We start from the raw sequence: 23,042 nt of genomic DNA, 5'->3' as shown, positions 1-23,042 counted from the left end.
TAATGATTTCAGATGTGTAGCGTTAATCATCCATTAATTTCATTATATATAATTAATGCACTTTATATTGTAATTATAACTTTGTTTTATATTTTGAGAAAAAAAGTAGTGAATTTTAATTTTGATTCTAGAATCAAAAAATTCACTGATCCCAATAATTTTATTTCAGAATTTGGGACTAACAATGTTGTGTGCACGAGGTGCAGGTCTTGCAAAGCCTGACATTTATGGTTCATAGATAAAGACACTCAATGTATTATATTAATGACATCATAAGTATTTATATATTGGTCATTTGATATTAAATTAGTTCGAGATTATTTAAAATTAAATTTCGTCGTATAAAAAGTTCAAAATTCATAAGACAAGAATAATACTATATGACATAGTTCAGAAATTAAATAACGAGCCGAGTCTAGACTAAAAACTGATCTAATGCATCAAATCGAACACCTCGGATAATAATTATAAGTAAACTAAAAGAAAATAAATAGGTAAATAAACAAAGTTGATTACAGCAAGAACAACATATTTTCTTGTTCATTTTTTTCCCTTGCCAAAACTACAAGTCAGGATTCAAATGAAAACCAATATCCTGACTATGAAGATCAAGAAAAACCCAAGCTAGAGATGCAAATTAAATACCAGTTGCTTTCTACAAATAACAAACTAATCAAATGTAAAATTGAATAGAGAAATCAAAAAAGAAACCCCCCAAAAATATTGAAAATTAATATAGCAAAACCACAAATCCAAACTCAAACTTGCCACATTTCAATACCTTTTGCCAACAATAATGCCAAAGATGATTGAGACAAGAGCCACACCTAAAACGAACTTCAAGTTCAAGCCAGGAGATGCCTCAGCAGTTTGAACCTGTGCATCTGAGGGCAATGCTGCAGGCGAAGCCGCCTCGGATTTCTTCTTGCTCTTTCTTTTCGAAGGAGTGGACGTGGGAAATTCAATTTCCCGCGATTTTATGGTTTCATCCTTGTGTTCAGAGGTAGCAGCACCCTGCATTGCAAGATTTCATGAGTGATCATTAGTTAGAGAGCTCATGGTTTTGTTGTAGTGAGATCAAACATGAAGAAAGCTAACCTTTTCTTTAGATTTAGCCTCAGCAAGCTGCAGCTTTTGCTCAAGATCTTTCACTTGGCTCTGTAAGAGTAGTGTTTCTTTTTTCTTGGCTTCGAGTTCTTCTGAAGAACTCTTCAAAGCAGCTTCTCGTTCCACGTCGTTTTGGGAACTCAGCTTGTTCTGTTATCAAGGAAAGATAAGATAAGAAATCAATGGTTTGAAATAAAAGTTGAATGATTAAACATGTTTTCTGATAGCTTAATCCCTCTAGAATAGTATGATTTATCATTTACCTCTTCCTTTAACCGTGCTTCTGCAGTTGCCAATTGTTCTTCAATCTCCTTCAGACGATTCTGCAACTCATCTTTCAAGGCATCCTCGTTCGATTTTTGATCTTTCAGTTGCTCTTCGAGTTGTACTATAATTGCTTGAAGATCTTTCTTGGAGCTCTGGAATTTCTCATTAAGCGAATTGTTCTCTTCCATCACAGAAGATATCTGAGAAACGAAGAAGCTCAATCACATAAACATTTGATGAAAAACAAGATGCAGAAATCATCAAGAAGAGATATCAGTACTAACCTGGGATTGCAGCTTTTGGCCTTCAGAAGTGAGTCGTTGAGTGAGCTCCTCGATTTCTTTCCTGGCAGCTTCTAGTTCTTTAGCTGCATCATCTTTCTCGGATGAAACAACGGATAATTTTGTATGTAAATCATCAATCTCCTTCTTAAACTGACTAGAGCTTCTCTCCAGTTCACTATCCAGATCCTTAGACTTTGAAAGGATAGTTTCCAGCTCTAGTTCGCGGCTTTTCACAAGTGCAGATGCTTCCTGACCCTGTGCTTCATAGGTTTTCACCTGTGCTTCGTAAGCTTGAAGCTTCTCGTATAGATCCTTTGCTTCCGACTCTCTTAGACCACACTTTTGTAGGGCTTCTTCCAACTGAGCTTCTGCTTGCGAAATGCGAGCTTCAGCTGCAGAATGAAGTTCAGAGACCCTAGAGTGCTGCTCAGTCAGTTCCGTGATGCTGCTCAAGTGAGAAGCGAGCTGCTGTGAAGAGATTTCCCTCTCAGAAACTGTAACGTTTAGCTTTTCTTCAAGATCTTGAACCTTCTCACTGAGTTGCATATTCTTTTCAGATAAGAGCGCGTTCTCTGAGACGTAAGAGTCAGCTTTTCCTTCAACCTCGAGGATCTTCGTTTTCAGGCCTTCACTGATGTCTTCAGAAGAAGCAAGCTTCAATAAAATCTGATCGAGCTCTTTACTTGCAGTTTCATGTTTCTCTGTTGCTTCTGCAAGCTGCACTTGATAGCTTTTCACTTGATTTTCAAGATCCTGCACCTTTTCATGCAACGATTTCGCCTCAGAATCTCTGTTGGAGAAATTAGCAATTGCCTCCTGCATTTTGAGGTCTGCATCTCTTGATAGAGTTTCATGCGACGTCTCAAGTTCTGCACTCCTTGCAGTCACCGTCTCCAACACTTTGCTTTGTTGCTCTAGCTGCTCCTCGGCCAGCTTGAGCTTCTCGATAACTTCAGTTTCCCTCGATTCAGTTGCTTTCAGATCATTCTCTATGCTTTCCAGCTTCTGCTGTGAGATACTGAGCTCTTCCTTCAACATGCTAAGTAGATTGTCAGCCTCGGATAGCTTCTCATTTAAGGTTCTTGAAGAATCTTTCAAGCTGTTGTTCTCTTCTGTAGTCAAGTTAAAGGAATCATTCAACTCCTTTTCTTTTTCTGTGGATGCTTGAAGCGCAGCCTCTAGGCTTGATGCTTTCAACTGGACTGCCTCAAGTTCGGCTTCGAGTTCAGACGCCTTCTGACTGCCCTTCGTGGATTCAGCTTCTACATCCTCGCATTTCTTCTCCAGCAAGCTTATTTGCTCTTCGAGCTCCTTGATCCTATATTTTTCTGTTTCAAGAAGTAGCTCGAACTCACTCACCTTGTTGCCAGCTTCCAGCGCTTTTGAATCAGATGTCTGGATTGAACTCTCGAGCTCAATGCGGCGCTGCTCAATTGTGTTGGCTCGCTCCTCGTGCTCAACGCATTTGTCATTGACACTCTTTAATTCTAACTCGAGCTCGGATGTACGAGCTGTGGACTTGCTCAAATCAGACTCGATTTGAGCTATCTTGGCCTGAAATTCTTGCAACTGGATGTCTAGTTGTTGCTTCTCTCCCACCTCCTTCTTCAACTCAGAGTCCAGTTCAGATAGTTTCTCAGATAACTCTCTCACCTCCCTTTGATAGTCATGGCTTTTCAACTCCTCCAAGTTTAGTAGCTGCTCTAGCTCAACTGTCCTCTGTTCTGCAGCAATGCGACTGGTTTCGGATTCACTGAGCTTCGACCTTGCTTCCTCGGCTTCCGCCCTCAGGGCCTCCCGCGTGCTCTCGAGCGTTGTGACAGCATGACCGGACTCGTTGTGAAGCTCTTCCACGGTTTTCAGTTTCTGCTCGAGTTCTTTGCTGTTCGCCACTGCTTCTGCCAGAAGGGAATCTGCTTTGCAGAAATTCTCATCGGACTGCTGCAACTTGGCCTCGAGGTCGTTGCATAGCTCCTTCATCTGAACAGAATTATTAGTTAGATCAGAGATAGTATCTTCCAGTGCTTGCTTTTCTTTGCTCAACTTTTCTAGATCTTCCTGCAAGGCTATCGTCTTTGTTTCCTGGCTTTTCAGGAGCTCTTCGACCTCGATCTTGGCATTAACAGCCTCCTTCAGTTCTGATTGTGAAGCCTCAAGCTGGGATACTTTCAGTTGGAGGTTCTCCGTGCTCTCCGTCTGCAAACTCTCGAGCGAGGCAGCGTGTTGTCTGGCTGTGGATTCAGCAGCCTTTGCAACTTCCAATTCTTGTGTCATTTCGCTAATAAGAGCTTCTTTTGAAGCTAGCCTCTGCTCCACATCTTGCACCTGTGATTTTGAAAGCTCCAATTCTCCCTGAACAGTCGCAAGCTCAGCTGTCGCGCTCTTTAGAGCCTCTTCAACTTTCTTGCTCTCATCGATCTTCGCAGACAAGCTTTTCAGCTCATCCTGCAGAGAAGCCATCTGATCTTCCGTCTCTTTCGCACTAGATTTTGCCGCCTCAAGCAACCTCTCCAGCTCCAAGGCCTTCTTCGTCTCCGACTCAGCGAGCAAACCACTTTCCTTGTGCAACTCCTCGAATTTCTGAGCTTCGCCCGATGATAACTGCAACTGTGCCTGAAGCTCCTCAATCTTCTTGCTTGAGGTCTCGAGCTCAAGGCTGAGACGATCACATGATTCCTTTACACCGGTGAGCTCCTTGTGCTTTTCTTCGCGAGCTTGTAACCCCTCCTGCAGTGTTTTGAGCTGCTCCTTGTATCTGTCCTCGGCTTCAGAGCTCTGCTCCAGCAGTTTCTTGTTTTCGAGTTCAAGCTCGTCGTGATTCTTCTTGCTTACCTGAAGGAATTCTTCTGTCTGCAAGAGCTTGTTTTTGAGGACCGTGTTTTCATCTCCAGCTTCTTTCACCGCATCAGAAATTCTCTTCACTTCATCTTCAAGCTCTTTAACTCTCTCTTGAGCTTCTAGCAACTCCCGAGTTGCTTCCTGGTTGCTGCTATCGGCGCGCTGAACGACAGCAGGTTTTTCTTCTGCAACAGAATCTGTCTCGAGAGAGTGGGAGCGATCCTTCACATCCAACGACTCTTTCTCCACCTTGACAAACTCTCCTTCCATGGCCGTTTCTTCGTCTTTCTTTCCTTCCTCTGTTTTGTACTCTGTGTTCTCCTCAATTATCTGAAGTGGAATGTAAAACATTACTTTTCAAAACCGAGCTTATAATCGATTGTTCGACTTGGTTCGTTTACAGTCCTAGCTGCCATTATCGTTCCACGAAATTGTAGATTTTACCTTTGTGGGGACGCCGTTGCTCTCGGCTTCCTCGGCCAACTTTGCAGCTGGGATCTCCTGATTTGTAAGCGCCTCCTCTGCCATGACTGGATGAAACGCACCTTAATCTACAAAAACCAAAAAAGAAAGAGGAAAAAAGTTTATAAGATAAAACTGATTCTTGTTTTTTGTCAAATCACAACGATCACGTACAAAAATAAAACAATACTAGTATTTGTTTCGGTTACTTATATATGTTTTGGTGACTAAAATTTGGAGAGTTTAATACATAAAGTCACATCATATAAGTTCATGAACTAAAATACTGATAAATTGGTAAGAATATACCAAACCAGTCAACCACGCTCCAACCTTTCAAGTTGGGCTCAATTAAGAATGAGGCCATATGCAATCTTATGTAATATATAAATTATTATTATTATTATTATTATTATTAAGTTGGGCTCAACTAAGAATGAGGCCAATGCAATCTTATAATAGAAATTATTATTATTATTTTTCGAAAACATCTTATATGTAAATAGTCACCATCTCCAACTGTTTTAGCCGAGGGGAGGGACCAAAGCTGACGTTAATACGTTATCCGACATCTCAATTTCAATCTAAATCTCAAGCAATTAATATGTCAACAACACATAATTCCAATTTCCAGGTTTTTTTTTATTATTATTATTGTATACTCCCTCCGTCCGCCAAAAGTATTCCACAATTACTATATTTGGCGTACGCAAAAAGTATTCCACTTTCCTTTTTAAGCCATGGTCCCACCATCCACCTTTATATTTTATCCTTACAAACACTTTTTAGTTACAAAAAAATTCACCCCAAATTCAATCTCAACCACACATCTCATAAAGTGGTGGAACCCTTTCTCCACTACATCAACATCATCACACATTTTATTAAACTCCGTGCCCGGCCAAAGTGGAATACTTTTGACGGACGGAGGGAGTACTATATATCGAATAGCATAAACGATTAACATGACAGAGAAAATGATAAGCAGCTAAAACGTCATTTAGAGTTTTGTATTGTATCGTTTTGCTCATTTTATATTCCATATTTAATTGATAGTCAATAATTGCATCACGTCTTTCAATAGAGAAAAAGAAGAGATATCCAAAACTTTCGTTACTTTCTTTTTGAGGAAACCCTATGTAAATTATAAAATTGAACTTGGTGAGAATGATGTCCTATACAATGGATTCGTGCTGACTACAACTAAGATAGTATAAAACTATAAATACTTGGTCAAAAAAGAAAACAAAGTCAAATAAATCAAGGGTAAGATTTGGAAAAGATTGAAAATATATTATCTTGTATTATTATCAATTATGAAAGCAAATCAAGGGAAATTAAATCTCTAACGAGCAGGAACTATCTTAGACAAAAGTAAGCAGTAGAGAGAATTAAATTAACAAAGTAGAAATACGAGTCACTATACTTTCCAACTAAAGATATGGCCCACCAAAAAGCAACAATGGGTCAAAACCAGCAATGAAAATGCGAGCACACCAACCTTCCAGAAAGATTCCGAGTGTGAAAATTAAAAAATGTACTATCATTTATAAATAAAGTAAATTGATTGAAATTATTTAAATATTAAATATAAAACAGAATATATTATCAAAAAAAATTGTAATATTTCAGCTTAATAATGAAAATTGAAACATTTGTAATAGAACGTAGAGAGTATTTATTTCTTTAATATTTGCCTGAGAAATGTTTTTTCTTTTTCTAATTTAAGGTTCTTAAGATATAAAAGTGAGTATAATACTATCAAATTATTTCTTGAAAGAAAGCAAATGGAGCCCACAAAAGTAAAGTTGTCGCACAAAACTCTTTCCTAACCTTAACAAATAGAAAACATTAAATATATATCGGATAAGATTTAGTTACAAACAAATTTTATTTATTGAAAAAATGATGAATTTTTAAAAAATAAAACTTTTATTTTTTCATAAGTTCCAAACAAATTTTAAAATAAAAATCACAAATTATGAAATTACGATGAATTTTCAGTGAAATATAAAAAATTTATTGGAAAAGATGATGAATTTAAAAAAAAATTATTTTCTACATATATTTAAACTCATAATCATTCATTCAGCAAAATGATAACTTTATTATAAATTTTATAATCTAAAAATTAAAAATCAAAGTGATGAATCTAACGTAAATATTCGCGTGCGATTAAAAACAATGCACTATTATTATGGATTTGCAGTAACAGCACAGCAAAACTGCTCAATTTTTACTAATTATATAGTCATAATTTTGCTATAGTAAACTAAACCAACTGTTTCGATCTATTCATTGTAGGCTGCTTCAGCTTTTCACAATAAGAGCATTATCTCAAATTATTTCAGCTCCACCACTTGCTCAAGTTCAGACTTACTATTTTAGTAAAGAAAAGTAATGAAATAAATTGAAAAGCTCCAAATAAACAAACAAAAAAATAAAAAATAAAGTGATCTAGCTGTGAAGAGTGAAAACGAGTAAACGACAAGCGCTTTTAATCAAAACGGCATCTTCGCCAATTCCGCCACATCATTTGCGTTGCGGGTACATGTAAGGGCAATTTTTATATCAATCTGACGTTACACCCCAGCTGTATATTCTCTCCAAAAGCAATTTAATTCCATCACTAAATTTATTTACAGTTTATTAAAAAACTTGAATATCAAAAATTTAATTCGATAATTATCAGCGAAAACATATTCCGATCATCGCCGGAAATACAGTATAGCTCGGAACATTGAGGAACACATCGCGTGCACACTGCACACATACACGATCGATGCGTGTAAAATCAAGCAAAAAACGCAAACAATCGTGATCGAAATCGCGATGATTTGACACGATCGGCGATAGCTAGCACAGATTTCAGATAGCAGCAAGGCGTAACAGATCGGAATGACAAGATCAAAGCGATCAACACCAGCAACTAAGCATACATGACATAATGATACATCATCAATCAGCAAAAAACACGAAGAAGCAGATACAGACAATCGGCAAGCTCGAGTGAAACACATAATACGCAGATCAAGTGGTGAAAATGAAAGGAGAAAAGCTTGCCTGAGAGAGGTGGTGAGCTGATCTCGGTGCGCTGTCTTTGTTGATTGTATTTTTGGAGAGAGAGAGAGAGAGAGAAATGGTGGGGAGAGAGAGAGAGGGGTTTTAGAGAGATGTTGGCGATTAAAAATTTGGAATTAATAGTGAGAAAGAAGGGTGCGGCTGGGGGTGGTGGTGGGTGGCGGGGTGGGGTGGGGGCGGTGGCGGGCCCTCTGCAACTAGTTCAAATTGTTGTGGTATAGCAATCCTTTTTTATTAAACAAAAAAAAAAAAAAAAACTTTGCCTTTTTTTGCTATTTAGCCTCCTCATTTATATATGTGCATATAATTTTATAGATGGAAAATGTATTTTTGGATTTTTTTAATTAATTGAATTTCTGTATTTTTATTTTTGTAAAAATAGAATCAATAATAGCTTTACATTTTTTCCATGTGACGACGCAAATCTCCGATTTAGTGATTGAAGAGGAAAAGTCTTAGCAATTGAGTTGCGTTTCATTGTCTTAGTTGTAATTGAGCTAGTAAACTTTCATTTATATTCAAACTAATATAATGATTTCCTGTGAAAACCTTTAGTCAAGCTTCACCATTTTCCTGCCTCCAAATTTTTTTTTTAAATAATAAAGTAAGTAAGACGATCATTATTATTACAAACATAACACTACCCTAAACGTATAAAGTTATTGCAGTTGTAGTGAAATTTTTTGCATTAAAAAAATAATTTTTTTTTTTTGTAATAATGATATGACGTACTTATTATTTTTGTCAATTTTTGTTAGTTGGAGAAAGGAAGTGGTGGAGGTTTGACTGGAGATTTTCACCGGACATCAAAAATGAAATTTTTGTCCTCTGTGAGATTCGAACACATGTGATGCATCTATCATCGAGAAAATGTTTCAAATGTAAACCCTTATTATTGTGAAAATAGTGAAAGTCTACAGTAAATGTATCACTTGAATTTGAATCGTATAAGGGAGAAAATTATTTTTTTAGTGCATTACATTTTACTGTGAATGCAATTTTTATGTCCTCACAATAAATGTAGTTCTTACAAGTTACAATAAACAACCCTTATATCTATATATATAATGGGTGTAATTAAATTTTTTCAAAAGAAAAAAACAAATAAAAGTACATAAACTTACAACGTTGGAGGACTCAATTCAATAAAAGTCAAATTAATAGCACTAAATTACGAAAAAAAAAAAAACGTTTATGTAATAGGGTCTTAAAAATGCTCTGTTTCATTATATTGTTCAATTGCAAAATATATGTTTTCTTATATTTTACAAAAAAAATAGCATATATGTCTGTTACACTAAATAAAAGGGGGAAAGATCTCTACATATTAGATTTCGAAAGGTAAGATTTTCAAAATCTTAAACGAATTAAAAGATTTTTATGCTTGGACTATAGGTCTCCACCTCAGACTGCTAGTGATTAATATAATCTAGCCTCTAATTTAAAGAATTACTAGTTAGGTAGGTGCATTATTTTTTGACAAAGTTTGGTAAGTACATTTTATATTTTGAATGCTATTGGTTTTGGTGATTACGATAATTTCAGTATTTATAATGTTAATCTTTTAAAAAAAACAAAGTTAACTAGCAAACCTAGCCTTTTTTTTAAAAAACAAAAATATCAAATGTTTAATTACATATAATTGCAATGCTACTGAATCATTTATAAAAATAAATAAAGTATAAGGCCTATTCCTAGTCATGCGCAAAAAAAAATTAAAACTAAGATGATCTCAGTTTACTTGTATATTAGAGAATAGAGACTAGTATTTGAAAGCATAATAGTGAATAAAATGTATAATAAATTAATAATACAAGCGTTTATATATGTATAGCAGTTCAATTTACAATTTACTTCACAGTAATATTTAAATAATATTTTTTATTGTTTTATTTATTAACTCATTGCGGTTTTTAAATTTAATGTTGCAATTAAAAAACAGTATTACTATTATTTTAATTTAATTGGGCTTTTCCTTTATATTTTTCAATCGCATAAATTTGAACCAAATAAAAAACAAAGTGATAATAATTAAAATGTTGAAACTTCTTGCATTTTAAAGTTCTCGAAGAAATAAAAAGAGCAAAAAGTGAGGCTGTTTAGGTCAAATGAATTAATTTTTTTTTTCAAAAACAAAATAAAGAAAGAATAAATTTTCAATTTGTTTTGTTTGAAAGTTGAAAAGGTAATGGTGTGGTGGCGGCCATAAGCGACCGACCAAACCGTCCAAGTCATATATATTGCAAGCCTCACACATTGGGTTGTCACATTTGATAAAGACATTAATTATTATTTCCATTTTTTATTTATCCCAATTAATGAAATAATCAAAATGTATAAAGGTTAAACCTATATTTGTTTGAGTTATTTTAGTAGTTGTAATAAATTTAGTTCGATGCATGCTTCTCGTTGATTAGACCAATTAGTATTTGATTTTGCCAAACTACTCAAAAGGTTGTATGCCTAAGTTTCAATTAATACACCAACTTTCACTGATTTTGTAATGCATGATCTTTGAAATGTTGCAGTAATAACATCTTTCGATGTGTCACAAAATTAATACTCATATATTGTCCAATTTACGAGAGGGTTGACGTGGCATGCATAATATCATCGAACTGCACAGTTTCAAAAAATTTGTGTATTGATTAAAATTTGTATAATTTACATAAAGTTCAACGTGACACATAAATATTATAGTATTGGAAAATATGAATGATATATATAATATTTTTGTTAAAGTTATAAACATTGGGTGCAAATTTATTACATTTTAAATGTTGGATCATTTTTAATATTCGTCTAAATGTTGGAACATTAATTATATGATATTTTCCCCAATTAATAAACCAATACTTAATTTTTATAACGACGATGCAAGTACGTATAAATGGGATTCTTGTTGTAATATGATTACAAATAAATTAAATTGTTTGAGAAAACATATGTCAAATTAAATATACTTTTCAAAGAATATGCATAGCTATTGCGACTTTGTCTTTAACTGTCTAAAAGAAAAAGAAAAGGAACAGAAACACATGATCGTGCTGTAAATTTTAATTTATAGATTATAAATTAAATATTAAAAAAATAGAAATCCAGATGCTAAATAATTAGATCCGTCCAATTTGATATTTATATATGTATATAAAATAAATACACCCGTATTTATCTGTTATTTTACTAATATTACATAATACTTATATATCAATATATATATTTCCATCGATAATTTTAAATAGATCACTGTATTTTGAATCAAATACCAGCACGTATATGCGACATGTATCAAATATATATATGGCCAAAAAATGAATTTGATTTAATCAGAATTGTATAAAAATAACAGAAATTGTTAAAACCATAAACAATTTGTTTAGGGGAGTTTACTTTGATTGATACGATAATCATGCCTACTATACAAGAAATATAACAACTGAACTAGGACGAAATAAATAAATAATTTTTTTCTTGTAAAAGAAAAAATAATTTTAAAGATCATATACCGTGAATTCAAACTTGAGACATTTGACTTTAAGACACTACACTAAATCTTTAGGAATTAAGCACCTATTCGATTTGTTGTCGTTGTTGTTGTTGTTGTTAATTTTATAATTTACTTGACCTCGTTGGTCCTATGTTATTAATATCTTTATATTAATATAAAAATACGACCAATTAAGCCTATTAAAAGAAGTCTCTCTCCATAGCCGGCCACAAGAATTTGACCAATTATTTGTATAAATAGAAAATTGAGAGATTATAATTGGTCAGCTAGTTGCTCTCTCGATTTGACTTCAAACAAACACATTCCACAAAATCAATATATGGAAATATTATTTCTTGAAATGTTCGCATTGAGTAGAGACGACGAATGTGAGTTGACCCAATTCAATATTAATAATGCATTCCGATACACAAATAAATATAATCAAATCCCATTTGTTTACATTTGGACCGATAATAATAATAATAATAATAATAATAATAATAATAATAATAATAATAATAATAATAATAATAATAATAATAATAATAATAATACTAAAGTAGTTTTCAATTTGAGCTGCAACTTTGTGATTATAATAAAATTAAAAGTTTGTTTGTAAATTATATTTTTTTTCTTTTTATTTATTTTTTTCTTTATCTTCTTATTTTTCTATTTTATTTATTTTATAAAATTGTGAAGTTCGATTAATAATAAAATATTTGATATGAATATCAAATTAAGATCACGACAAGAGCTTTAATTTGATACATTTTATGTAACTATTGGATTTAAAATGTAAAAGCTATATTTATTCAAAGTTTAAAACTTAAGAAAATTCTCTCTCATCTCCTCTTTTCTATTGAATAAATCTATTTTTCAATTCATTTTATTATCATTTTTTTTTCATAATATCAATTTTTATTATTATAAATTCTTCTTTATTTTTATGTTTTTTTCTATATTCAACTTATATATATTCAGTTAAATTTGTATTTTTTTTATTATATCTATAATTCTTTTGTACGATAATTACGTTGATATCAATTATATATACATATATTAAAAAATATTTTTTGTGCATTGTACGGACGCAATTGTCATTCAAATCACAAATTTTGATCCAAGTTATAATTTCGACTTAAATTTTAGTATTCAACAATCTTAAAGCTGTCAAGCCCCTAAAAGAAACAAAAACATTAAAGCAATCAATTTGAGCCCGACCCAATTTTCACTACGGGCCTGATTTCGAGCCCGACCCAAATCCTCAGATAGATGATAAAATGAAACTAAAAAAATGTAAAAAGACGCATTTACCCTCCAATTATATATGGATGAACGTTATCTACACATCCCACCATTGCTATTTGCTAGTGCTTGCCTATTTCTTAGACTATTATCCATTTGAAAAAAAAAAAAAAAAAAAAATGGATGGACTTCAGCAAATAGGTCTACCCATTTTGGGAATTGTTGCAGCTGCTGCTGTTACATTTTATGTAGTTAGTTTTTCTGAGATCAGAGAGGTATTCTCTCTCTCTCTCTCTACACACACACACTTGTATGTATATATTCGATCCCTCTTGGGAACGAATTGGTGATTGGAGATATAAGGTGGAGTTTGGTGAATGGAGAGATAAGGTGGTTCTTGGAGTGGATGGGGAACTAACTACTAACATCTAACATGACTTTGACCGATCAAAAAAAAAAAAAAAAAAAAAAAAAAAAAAAAAAAATGACTATTGTTTGATTATTGTATTATGTTTGTTAGAAATCATTGAAGGACTTTGAAGAGAGAGAAGATTTTGAAGGGAATGGCAAGTTCAAGTCATCTTTGAGTTCTAGAGAGAGAAGAGCTAGAAGGAAGGCTGAGAAGGAATCTAAATCTTGAAATAATTAATTAATTTGTATGCTTTGATTACTTCATTTTCTACCATGTAATGTTTTCTACCTTGAAGATTGGTTTATTTGATTGTTTGAGGCATTTGAGACCCTTTTTTCACTTTGGTGTATTTATTGAATCGATTATAAGTGAGTTCTTGTTTTTGTTAGATGCTTATCAATTTTTTTTAAGAGGATCAATAATAATTTTTTATTTTTTCTTTACTGGTGATTTGAATTTATGATATGTTAATTAAAAAATAAGTGTCCTATCAACTGAGTTGCGCTTCGTTATCTATATACTTATCGAGTTGGTTTCAAGTGGATTCCTTGATTAATTTAGCATATAATTAGACTTAAAAAAAATTATAATAAGACATTTAATACTCACTTGTATAATAATATGTGTGATATACCAAAATAAACTAAATAGCTCAATCATGTTATTGTAAAATTGTTTAGAAACTTAGAATCGATCACTAAAACAAAGTCGGGTAATTCAATTTTTCGATACAAAAGTCAATAGTCACGGATTTTTTTTTATTATTTCACCTAAATTAAGTAGATTTTACATATTTTTAAAATGAATATTTTGAGGCTAACCTTATTAAATACCAAAATTTGTATAGGACATGTAACACTTATATGTAATGAATAATCGAATTAATATTGACCGACCATCACCGACGTTCCCAAATGCATAATTCGTTCATCTAGAAAATTAGAGAACCAAAAACATATAAATTCCGATTATTCGATAATTTCACTCCACACGTATATATATTTTTCATGGAAAATCTAGACTCAAATTCACATTTTATAAAAATATAATAATAACATTATTATTCATATTCAAATAATATTTATTTTATTTTGGAGTTCAATTTAGTTCAATAAGCAAACTATGTCCCATATTTTTTTAAACACACCAAGAATTTGCAACAAAATTAAACACTGCACATTTATTATTCTTTTTACACAATTAAAGAGCAATTTTATTGGATCAACCACCAATTTCCGGATTTATAAATTCATTACAAACCAAAAACAAAAAAACAAAAATGCAATTAATTTGTGTTCGAAATATATTCATTTACTATCCACTCAATTACTTTTACTATTTTATTGGGATGTACCAAATACATAAATCACGTATATACAAATATTCCAATAAACGGAAAAATCTATTGAAAAATAGCAAAATTCTAGGAAAAAAAAAAGCTATAAATAGGGTCTAAAAAATTTGTGTTCAAAATACATTCATTTATTTTCCACTCAATTAATTTACTATGTTCACCTACCTAATATGGCAATTCGAGAATTGGGTCGCACCAAATACATAAATCACATAGATCTATTGAAAAATAGCAAAAGTCTGAAAAAAAAAGATTATATGAAATTCCATTGCACCACATAGATTTGCATATTATTCCAAATTCCATATTCAATTGGCAAAGTTTCATCATTATCAACATTTTATTTTAATCAATTATTACTTCCTTTGAGACTTGAGCTCTGCCACCCTTTCTTCTGTAGCTTTGAGAGCTTCCCCATATATCACTATCAGCTGCAAAAATGAAGCAACATTTCAATCCTTGCTATAAAATCTGGAAATATATATACAAAAATTGCACACTTCTTCAAAAAACTGCACATCCACTGATGCAAAAATGCATATTGACAGTTTCTGGACAAATATTGCATCAAAAACACGAGCACGAGCTTCCGAAAAATAGCAATTCATCACAAAAGAGCATTTTATAGCACGAAATGAAGCACATTTCCAAGAGAGAGATTTCATGCAAGGTTTCTGCTGATATTAAGAAACACATAGTTTATAATAAAACAAGAGAGAGAAATTAACTTTTTTTTGAGGATATATTTGTCGAGATAAGTAGAAGAGAGAAATGAAGATATTCTTTTCAAAATGAGAAGAGAGGTAATTATGTGTGGGCCACAATGACATATGTTGTAAATAATTAATTATGTAAGGTTATTTGTTATGTATTAACTTTCTATTTTGGGAGGTGACCTATTGAATTGGGACGTCCAAATAAGGAAAAAGACGGAGGGAGTATAAAACATGGGAAATATATATTGCAGAGTTCCTAAAAAACACTGCAAATTTCATAGATGCAAAAAATGTATATCGTGACAATTATTTTGGACAAAAAATTGCATCATAAACACGAGCATAAGCGTCCGAAAAATATCAGTTCATTACTAAAGCCCATTTTATAGCACATTGCCAAGAGAGAGATTTCCATCAAGGTTTGTGCTACTGAAGAATTTGCAAGTGTGTGTGTATGTGGAGAGAGAGAGATAGAGAGTATTCAAACAAGGGTACATCAATGTCACATTGCCTTACCTCATCAATTTCTTGAGGAGTGATGATAAATGGAGGGGACATCATTATATTGTCTCCAGCAACGCGTACTAGCATTCCGTGCTTCTCACACTGCGCCCCAAAATAAGCTCCGATCCCTGAGATTTTTCAGTACTAGCGTAAGCAAACACAGCGCCCCCTTCTTTCTGTTCTAACGCTCACAAAAAAAGAAACGAGATATATTGCGTACCCCACTCAGCAGGAAAAGGGTCATTAGGTGATTTGTTATCTGTGAATTCCGTCCCAAGGATCAATCCCGTCCCACGTATCTTCAAGATAAGGGCGGTGATGAGCAACCGGAGACCATGACATACATAAATATCGAGTAAACAAATAGAAATGCGTAATCTTACCTCACCAACAATGGGACTATCCGAAAATGCTTTCAAACCTTCTTGAAATTTAGGGGATATTTTGTTTACTTGCTCAACTATATTTCTCTCCCTGCAGTATTTTGACAAATAACATTAAATATTCTTCTACGAATTCAAAACCTCGATGCCAAAATCTATTTTCACGAATTTTCTTCGTGTTGTTTCAGGTCAACAACAAAAGATACTTCGTTGTCATTTGGTCGTCTGAGGGTTAAAAAGATGGGTTAATTACTGGAAATAACATAACATTAGCCTCAATTTTTCACACGACTTTTAAAACGTTGTAAATATTATTCGGTAATAAAGCTACGTCATTTCATATCATATGTCAAACGATGTTTCAGTTACACACATCAACAAAATTTGGAGATGTTGTAATTGCAAATAATATAAAAGTGGGTTTTCGAGAGAATATAGATTATGTTATCAATGGAAAAGATGAAGAACATACTTGTAGATCTTGAGTGCTTCCAATGCAACAGCACACGCTACGGGATGTCCGGAGTAAGTAAATCCATGGGAGAAAGAACCTTCAAACACAAAATAGGGTCAATGCCTTAAGCTCGATTTTATGCATATAACTTCTAACGATCAAGTAAATGTTCGAACGAACCAAGTTTAGTACTCTGAGCATGGATGACATCGGAAATTTCGGGGCTGACAAGAACAGCTCCAATAGGCATGTATGCAGAAGAGAGAGCCTATCCAATATCAAAAGCAAGAGAAATAAGCGAATACGGAACTAGGAAACGGTTCTATAACAATTTCTCACGGCATGTACCTTTGCTATAGAGACAAGATCAGGTTTGATGCCGTACTTATCACAACCAAACATCGTTCCGATCCTTCCAAATGCACATATTACCTCATCAGCAATAAAAAGAATATCGTACTTCTTTAAGACCGCTTGAACCTGTAAATTTGCAAAACAAGAATCACATCAATGCTTAGCACAACATCTTTATGATAGATTCAATTATAACAATGCTTGTATCACGAGCCACGATTATGTGAAAGGAAAAGCTCACCTTGTCAAAGTACGTTGCAGGAGGAGGTATCACGCCGCCAGCGCCCATAACCGGTTCTGCTATGAAAGCAGCAATCTGAAAAAATAATAAATTTTTAATCAAACTTTGTTGAAGTTAAATTAGACAAAATGGAAAATTGATAAAATGATGTTGATATATGAGTTACCGTCTCTGGTCCTTCTTTGAGGATAAGGTTTTCCAGGTTCTTGGCCAACCTGGTCGAGAATTCCTCCTCCGATTCACCTGGAAAGCATTCTTTTATTCTTTAGAAACGTGGCGGGAAATGGCATATCATATAGTAGTAATTAGTAAAGGACTGCTTCACAACCTTCTTGGTGAAAGCGCCAATAATGAGGGCAGTCGGTATGTAAAATAAACGGAGCCGGTAGATCAAATTTCTGGTGTAAAGCGGGCAGACTGTCGGAAATGATTACATTGTTCGGTTAACAATTCTCACTGCATATAAATGATGATCATAATTGTGAATTTTCGAGGGCGACGAACATACCCGGAAAGGCTGGCTGCTATAAGCGTCGAACCATGGTATCTGCCATTAAAGAAGGAGGTGTAAATGGAAAAGAAGAGAAAAAGAAAGGTTATAGAGTATATCATAGCAATGTTTGAAATGAAATCATTACGATTTTGATCGAGCAATGAACTTCTTCTTGTTCGGTCTTCCAAGGGCATTATTGTAATACCAAACCAGCTTCACCTGCAAGACAAGGAAAAACAGAAAAGCTATTCCAGATATGTGTTGAGCTTGTCAACTTAACTACATCTATCAAGAAAGATGGAAACCAAAGTCGAGCCCCAAGATCAAACCTGTGTATCGTTGGCTTCTGATCCACTATTTGTGAAGAAGGCCTTAGCCATTTTTTTAGCCGTGAACATCTCCAATAGTTCACTAGCTAGATCCTGCATTCATAAAGAAATCTAATGAGGACATTCCAAATTCCTGAATTTTTAACTTTCGAAAAGGGTGGAAGTCGTTGCACCAAAGACGGTTTTGTGGTACGGTTCCAGAATGAGTGATAAAATGGCAAGGTATTTAGTTGTTTCATCGCAGCTTCAACAAGACGAGGCTCGTTGCCACCTACAAGAAAGACAGAGCATGCGTATAGTGAAACTGGTGATATTTCCTCGGTCCAAGACCTATAGCATAATGAATTTCTAGCGCACAAAGTTTCAACACCGACCAATAATTGGAAAAAGAATTCAAGATCATGAAAATCAACAATATAAATGAAAATATAAATGTGAACATTGCTAAGGCATTTTGTGAAGTGAGCATTCGCAGGAAAAGAATGCAGTTCATCAACAACCAAACAAGCACGTGCACACACAAATACGTGTAAATTAGTTGATGATGAAATGCAACACGTTTGGAGAGCTAGCAAGAGAAGCAAAATACGCTCTTGGTGAAGACAATAAATGAAAGTAGCAGAACTCAAGATAGTTGAGGGTAGCATATAGATGTAGTAACCAAAAAGTAGAGTAGCAGCTACAAAATAGCTCATATAGTCGGGTATTCTTAATGGGGGTGTGAATACCAAGAGCAGTGCACCATAGACCAGCGAGAGAATCAAGATACTTTTTTCCGTTAATGTCATACACATAGGATCCCTAAAGCAAACAAGAAAAACAACCATAATCAAAACTTGGGAAATCCTATGAATGAAATTGACATGTTGGGAGCAGCTTTAATACCTCCGACTTTGCAATTATTAGAGGGTTCACGTCCGTAGTCTGCCATCCAGCCGTAAAGGGCGCCAGCATATCATGACTCTTAAAGCTAACAATGCCAAAAGTTAGTTCTAACCGATTTTTTTTGTTTTTTTTGAAGAACTATCTTCATTAAATGGTGTGTGATTAATTGAAGGCAACTATCCAACCAGTTCGCACGGATAGGGAGCCATTTCTTATGGCTATGAACAGAAAAACAAAGGAGTAAATGCAAAGAAACAACAAGTGTAGAGCAGAAAAGGGCGCATACTCTTTCTCGTCGGTTGATGAAACATCCTTCTGCGCAGATGCCTCTGTACCATATGGTTTCACAACTATGGCAGCCCGAAATAAATCATTCTGCAAAATGTTACGTGCTGAAGTAGCTTTTGCTCTGCAGCCAACCTGTTGTGATTCAGGTTAAACGTGAGAAACCAAGTTCAAAGCCATCAAAGCATAGCTTTTTCTTATCCAAATATTGGAGGAAAAAAAAGTTCCAAAAATCTGAATCTCATGGTGCATTTCAAGTTTCTGAATGTCAAAAATCATAACCAGAAAAACAAAGTATCGATTTCAGGAAGGTAAATTTCGAATTAGGATCTTTAGAGCCCAAATCGTTCCTGAGAATTGGTGGATGATCCAGTCAATCCATTAACTTAAAAGTACATCGAGCCATCAAGCTTTCACGTCGTGACCTTATAATCACAGAAAAGATGCATCACTTCTCTAATTTACACAGACTGAGCGAGCAAACGCAAGCTTTACAGATTGAGAAGCAATATTAAATGGACAACGTAGGAAACATTAAACAAGCTGCAGCAAACTCTACATAGTGGTTGAAGAATTGAGAAGAGAATCCGCATAAAGGAACTATATGAACTAAGAACAATCAACATCAAGGTCCTTTTTAAGAGGAATCGCCCGTCTCAAAGGCTAAGATTTCCGGTTACTCCCAATCCACATAAACCCCAGTTCCTCACTGTCAATATAGAAGTAACTAACTGTTCAAAACTAGTTTGTTTCTATTGCTTTTTCTTGATCAATGCTTATCATTTGAGACACTGAATGAGCTACAAATACACACACTAAGGTCAAAATGAAACAAAAGTACCAGTAGAGAATTTACAATCCTAAAATATAGTACTCACTCCGTCCCATTGATCTTGTCCTGTTTTCCTTTTTGGGTTGTCCCATTGATCTTGTCCCGTTTCTATATTTGGTAATAATTTTACACTATAAACAATATGGCCTCACACCTTTACACACTTTTACTACACTAATTATATTCTCCTTAATAACCGTGTCCAAAAGAAATTGGACAAGCCTAATGGGATGGGCATGAAATTTATTAGTCCAAGTTAGAGATAAATGTGTAGAAACAGAAATGTCAAAGATATTCATCACTTTTCCCTCAAAAAAAGTTATTCATCACTTTACAGCATCCCTACACCCCCAACAGTAGGGAATTGACCAATTAATCAAGAAGTAAAAGATAGACTTTTTATCCACCATAGAAGTCATACTCAAATCTCAAACCAACCCACCCCACCCCACCCCTAAAATAAGATATTTTGGCACCCTAAAATTAAAAGATTCCTTCAACAATGAAATTTTGATGGATGCCACACCCCCAACTTTCCAACTTTAAAGGAGGAATTGACCAAATTAGTGAAGTAAAAAAGTAGAGATTTTTTATCCACCACAAAAGTCATCCTCAAATCTCAACCCCCTCCCCCCACCCACCCACCCCCACCCCAACCCCTAAGATAAGATAAGATATTTTGGCACCCTAATTAAACGAAAAAGCTAAATTAAAAATTAAACTCCTTCAACGATGAAATTGTAATCACAGAGCAGCAAAAACAGAATTCAAATGGCTAGAAGAATATATCAATAATCAATACAATCAGAGAGAGAGAGAGAGAAGCAAGTACAAAGAGGTATTACTGAACTGCAGCATGCAAACACCAAATCATCAGTGTTCATATACATGTAGATAGATACACACACCTCTACATAAAAAAAAACGAGAAACATATAGAAAAGAGAAGTGCAATTGAAACCTGGGTGGCGTTTCTGATCGCAGATTGAAGGAGACGATACATCATCCAATTTTTAGGAAAAATCAATTTTTGCTACTGTATGGCTGCTGAAGGTTGGGGCAAAGCATGCAGACAAAAATGGAGAAGGCACTAGGAAGTGTAGGTGTGTGAGAGAGAGAGAGAGAGAGAGGAGCTATGATGGTGTTTTAAAATGGAGGCATGATCTTGATTCTTGATATGGACAAGGAGCTGCACCACATCATTATCCTCTGTCACGTGCAGATTCAGTTTTAGCTAAAATCGTGGAGAATTTTCTCTTGCTTTCTTTATTACTTATAATTCTTTTTTTTCCAACTATTTATATATACTCCATTTGCACTCTTTTCGACACGAATTTTAAAGAGATAATCCTTTCGTCCCACTCCGTCTCATTCCAATATGCTCATTTCTTTTAGACAGGAAGATTAAAAAATTTACTTTTTTACGAATAAAATGGTGTGGTCCATACCAATTAAATACATTTTCTTTACTCAAAATGGAAAACGAGCCTATTGGAGTGAGACGTCTCAAAAAGAAAAATAGGGAGTAGTATTTCGTGTGTTGTGTGATCGATGAAAATGTGAATAAAGCGCGAAAAACTTTTATCATATAAAGAAATTGCTCAAGTTTCGCGTGACAATCCGAAAAGAAATATTGTTCAAGTTTCATGGGACGGAAAGAGTACTTTTTGATGCTCGAAGGTGGAGAAAAGGTTCCATTGAATTAATTTATTAAATAATAATTGTGGTATGAGTTTATTTGTAAATATTATTCTGTGTGAATGAAAAAATCACATTTATTATTAGGAATGTCAATAAAATTCGAAACCGACGAGTCGACCCGAATAGATCGACAAAAAATGAGTGTTAGGGCTGAAAATTTTTAGCCCGAATTTTTTTTAGCCCGAAAGCCGAGTGGGTGTAGTTGATTTTAACCGAACTTTTTTCTTAATAATTGATTTTCAAATTTTATTACATTACTTTTTAATTCAATAACAAGATTAATTGTAATGCTTGTGAAAATATGTTTTGGTTTTCTCCAATAGTTAATAACAAAATATTTATGACATAAAAATCAAAGAAATATAGTCATTTATGTTAAATGTATATCCAATTATTATCGATAATGAAGTTACATATTAGCTATTATGTAAATTTACGTTGAAATAACACTATTTTTTTATATTTAAAACGAAGCGAAATGTCTTAATTAAAAAAAAACACACCCTATTTTTTCCTACGAAAATATGATCATTAATAAAAAAAATTATACATGTAATAAAAGTCGTAAACTTACGGGTTCAATGGACTAGCTCGAAACCAAATGAATTAGGGTTAGAGTCGAAATATTTTAGTTTGAAAAATAAAAAACTTGATTAGTCCAAATAAAAAATAACCCGAAATCAAAAGGACTGGTTCGAAATTGAATGGGCCGACCTCGACTAATATTCATATATATTATGAACGGAGAGAGTATATATGTTACTAATTGAAGGATAAATGCTCATTAAATTGGTCTAATTGAAGAATAAATACTCATTAAGTTGGTCCGCTAGGTTTGCGCATGAGCTACGAGAGAAAATTTATCAACTAATGCCATGTCTAAAACATCTAGCTCATGATTTTGCTATAGATTAAAAAGTTATACTACTATGTTAATTGCAACAATTTAAAAATTGAATTTATATTTTTCATGGAGTGACATTTACATCACACACCACGTCGGTTGGAAGACCCCATAAGGCCATATGTCAATAAAATATAATATCTTTTAGATGGCATAATAAAAAAATATTAATATATAGATGTACCTACCTCACACATTCTTTGATTTCTTTTACTCCATTTATTAGTTTGATATATTCTTGCGGAATATAATATTTCCTTTTTTGTTTTTTAGCTAGATGCCTCCATAAGTCAAAGTTGTAGGGGCTAGAGAATGCTAATTTGGAATTTTCTACTCTATCGTGAAATTAAATTAGATGTTTAGCTACGCAATCCCATACTTATTCATATTTATACCTAATTAAAGAAAATGTAAGGGTACA

General features: G+C 33.7%; 3 protein-coding genes across 3 annotated transcripts; 1 reads left to right on the top strand and 2 right to left on the bottom strand.

Moving 5' to 3' along the window:
* Nucleotides 1-459: 459 nt before the first annotated feature.
* LOC131009440 (uncharacterized) lies at nt 460-8,224 on the bottom strand. Its single transcript, XM_057936760.1, has 6 exons — nt 8,022-8,224; nt 4,941-5,047; nt 1,659-4,826; nt 1,371-1,574; nt 1,099-1,257; nt 460-1,014 (listed from the first exon to the last, which is right to left on the bottom strand). Exons 2-6 carry the CDS (start codon nt 5,022-5,024, stop codon nt 775-777), a joined length of 3,855 nt encoding a protein of 1,284 aa, XP_057792743.1. The 5' UTR covers nt 5,025-5,047; nt 8,022-8,224; the 3' UTR covers nt 460-774.
* Nucleotides 8,225-12,880: 4,656 nt separating this feature from the next.
* On the top strand, nt 12,881-13,574 carry LOC131009475 (uncharacterized). The gene is made up of 2 exons (XM_057936820.1): nt 12,881-13,049; nt 13,295-13,574. Exons 1-2 carry the CDS (start codon nt 12,954-12,956, stop codon nt 13,412-13,414), a joined length of 216 nt encoding a protein of 71 aa, XP_057792803.1. The 5' UTR covers nt 12,881-12,953; the 3' UTR covers nt 13,415-13,574.
* Nucleotides 13,575-14,782: 1,208 nt separating this feature from the next.
* LOC131009451 (gamma aminobutyrate transaminase 3, chloroplastic) lies at nt 14,783-21,255 on the bottom strand. The gene is made up of 18 exons (XM_057936778.1): nt 20,978-21,255; nt 19,186-19,319; nt 18,900-18,984; nt 18,743-18,815; nt 18,188-18,285; nt 18,015-18,107; nt 17,831-17,904; nt 17,701-17,739; nt 17,521-17,609; nt 17,359-17,435; nt 17,193-17,267; nt 16,946-17,077; nt 16,778-16,865; nt 16,616-16,694; nt 16,144-16,234; nt 15,981-16,059; nt 15,773-15,888; nt 14,783-14,971 (listed from the first exon to the last, which is right to left on the bottom strand). Exons 1-18 carry the CDS (start codon nt 21,020-21,022, stop codon nt 14,897-14,899), a joined length of 1,542 nt encoding a protein of 513 aa, XP_057792761.1. The 5' UTR covers nt 21,023-21,255; the 3' UTR covers nt 14,783-14,896.
* Nucleotides 21,256-23,042: the final 1,787 nt, after the last annotated feature.

This window comes from Salvia miltiorrhiza, chromosome 2, assembly GCF_028751815.1.
Source record: "Salvia miltiorrhiza cultivar Shanhuang (shh) chromosome 2, IMPLAD_Smil_shh, whole genome shotgun sequence".
Taxonomy (NCBI): Eukaryota; Viridiplantae; Streptophyta; class Magnoliopsida; order Lamiales; family Lamiaceae; genus Salvia; species Salvia miltiorrhiza.
Note: the sequence above shows the minus strand (reverse complement) of the source record. Positions and strands in the feature narration are given on the sequence as shown.

What these genes read in the sequence shown, in the direction of transcription:
- LOC131009440 (XM_057936760.1), bottom strand. Translation starts at nt 5,024, where the DNA reads ATGGCAGAGGAGGCGCTTACAAATCAGGAGATCCCAGCTGCAAAGTTG. An exon ending in GCAACGGCGTCCCCACAAAG is followed by an intron (nt 4,827 to 4,940) that starts GTAAAATCTACA and finishes ATTCCACTTCAG; the next exon opens with ATAATTGAGGAGAACACAGA. An exon ending in GCCAAAAGCTGCAATCCCAG is followed by an intron (nt 1,575 to 1,658) that starts GTTAGTACTGAT and finishes TTCGTTTCTCAG; the next exon opens with ATATCTTCTGTGATGGAAGA.
- LOC131009475 (XM_057936820.1), top strand. Translation starts at nt 12,954, where the DNA reads ATGGATGGACTTCAGCAAATAGGTCTACCCATTTTGGGAATTGTTGCA. An exon ending in GTTTTTCTGAGATCAGAGAG is followed by an intron (nt 13,050 to 13,294) that starts GTATTCTCTCTC and finishes TATGTTTGTTAG; the next exon opens with AAATCATTGAAGGACTTTGA.
- LOC131009451 (XM_057936778.1), bottom strand. Translation starts at nt 21,022, where the DNA reads ATGATGTATCGTCTCCTTCAATCTGCGATCAGAAACGCCACCCAG. An exon ending in GTACCACAAAACCGTCTTTG is followed by an intron (nt 18,108 to 18,187) that starts GTGCAACGACTT and finishes TTATGAATGCAG; the next exon opens with GATCTAGCTAGTGAACTATT. An exon ending in TGCTCAGAGTACTAAACTTG is followed by an intron (nt 16,695 to 16,777) that starts GTTCGTTCGAAC and finishes TTGTGTTTGAAG; the next exon opens with GTTCTTTCTCCCATGGATTT.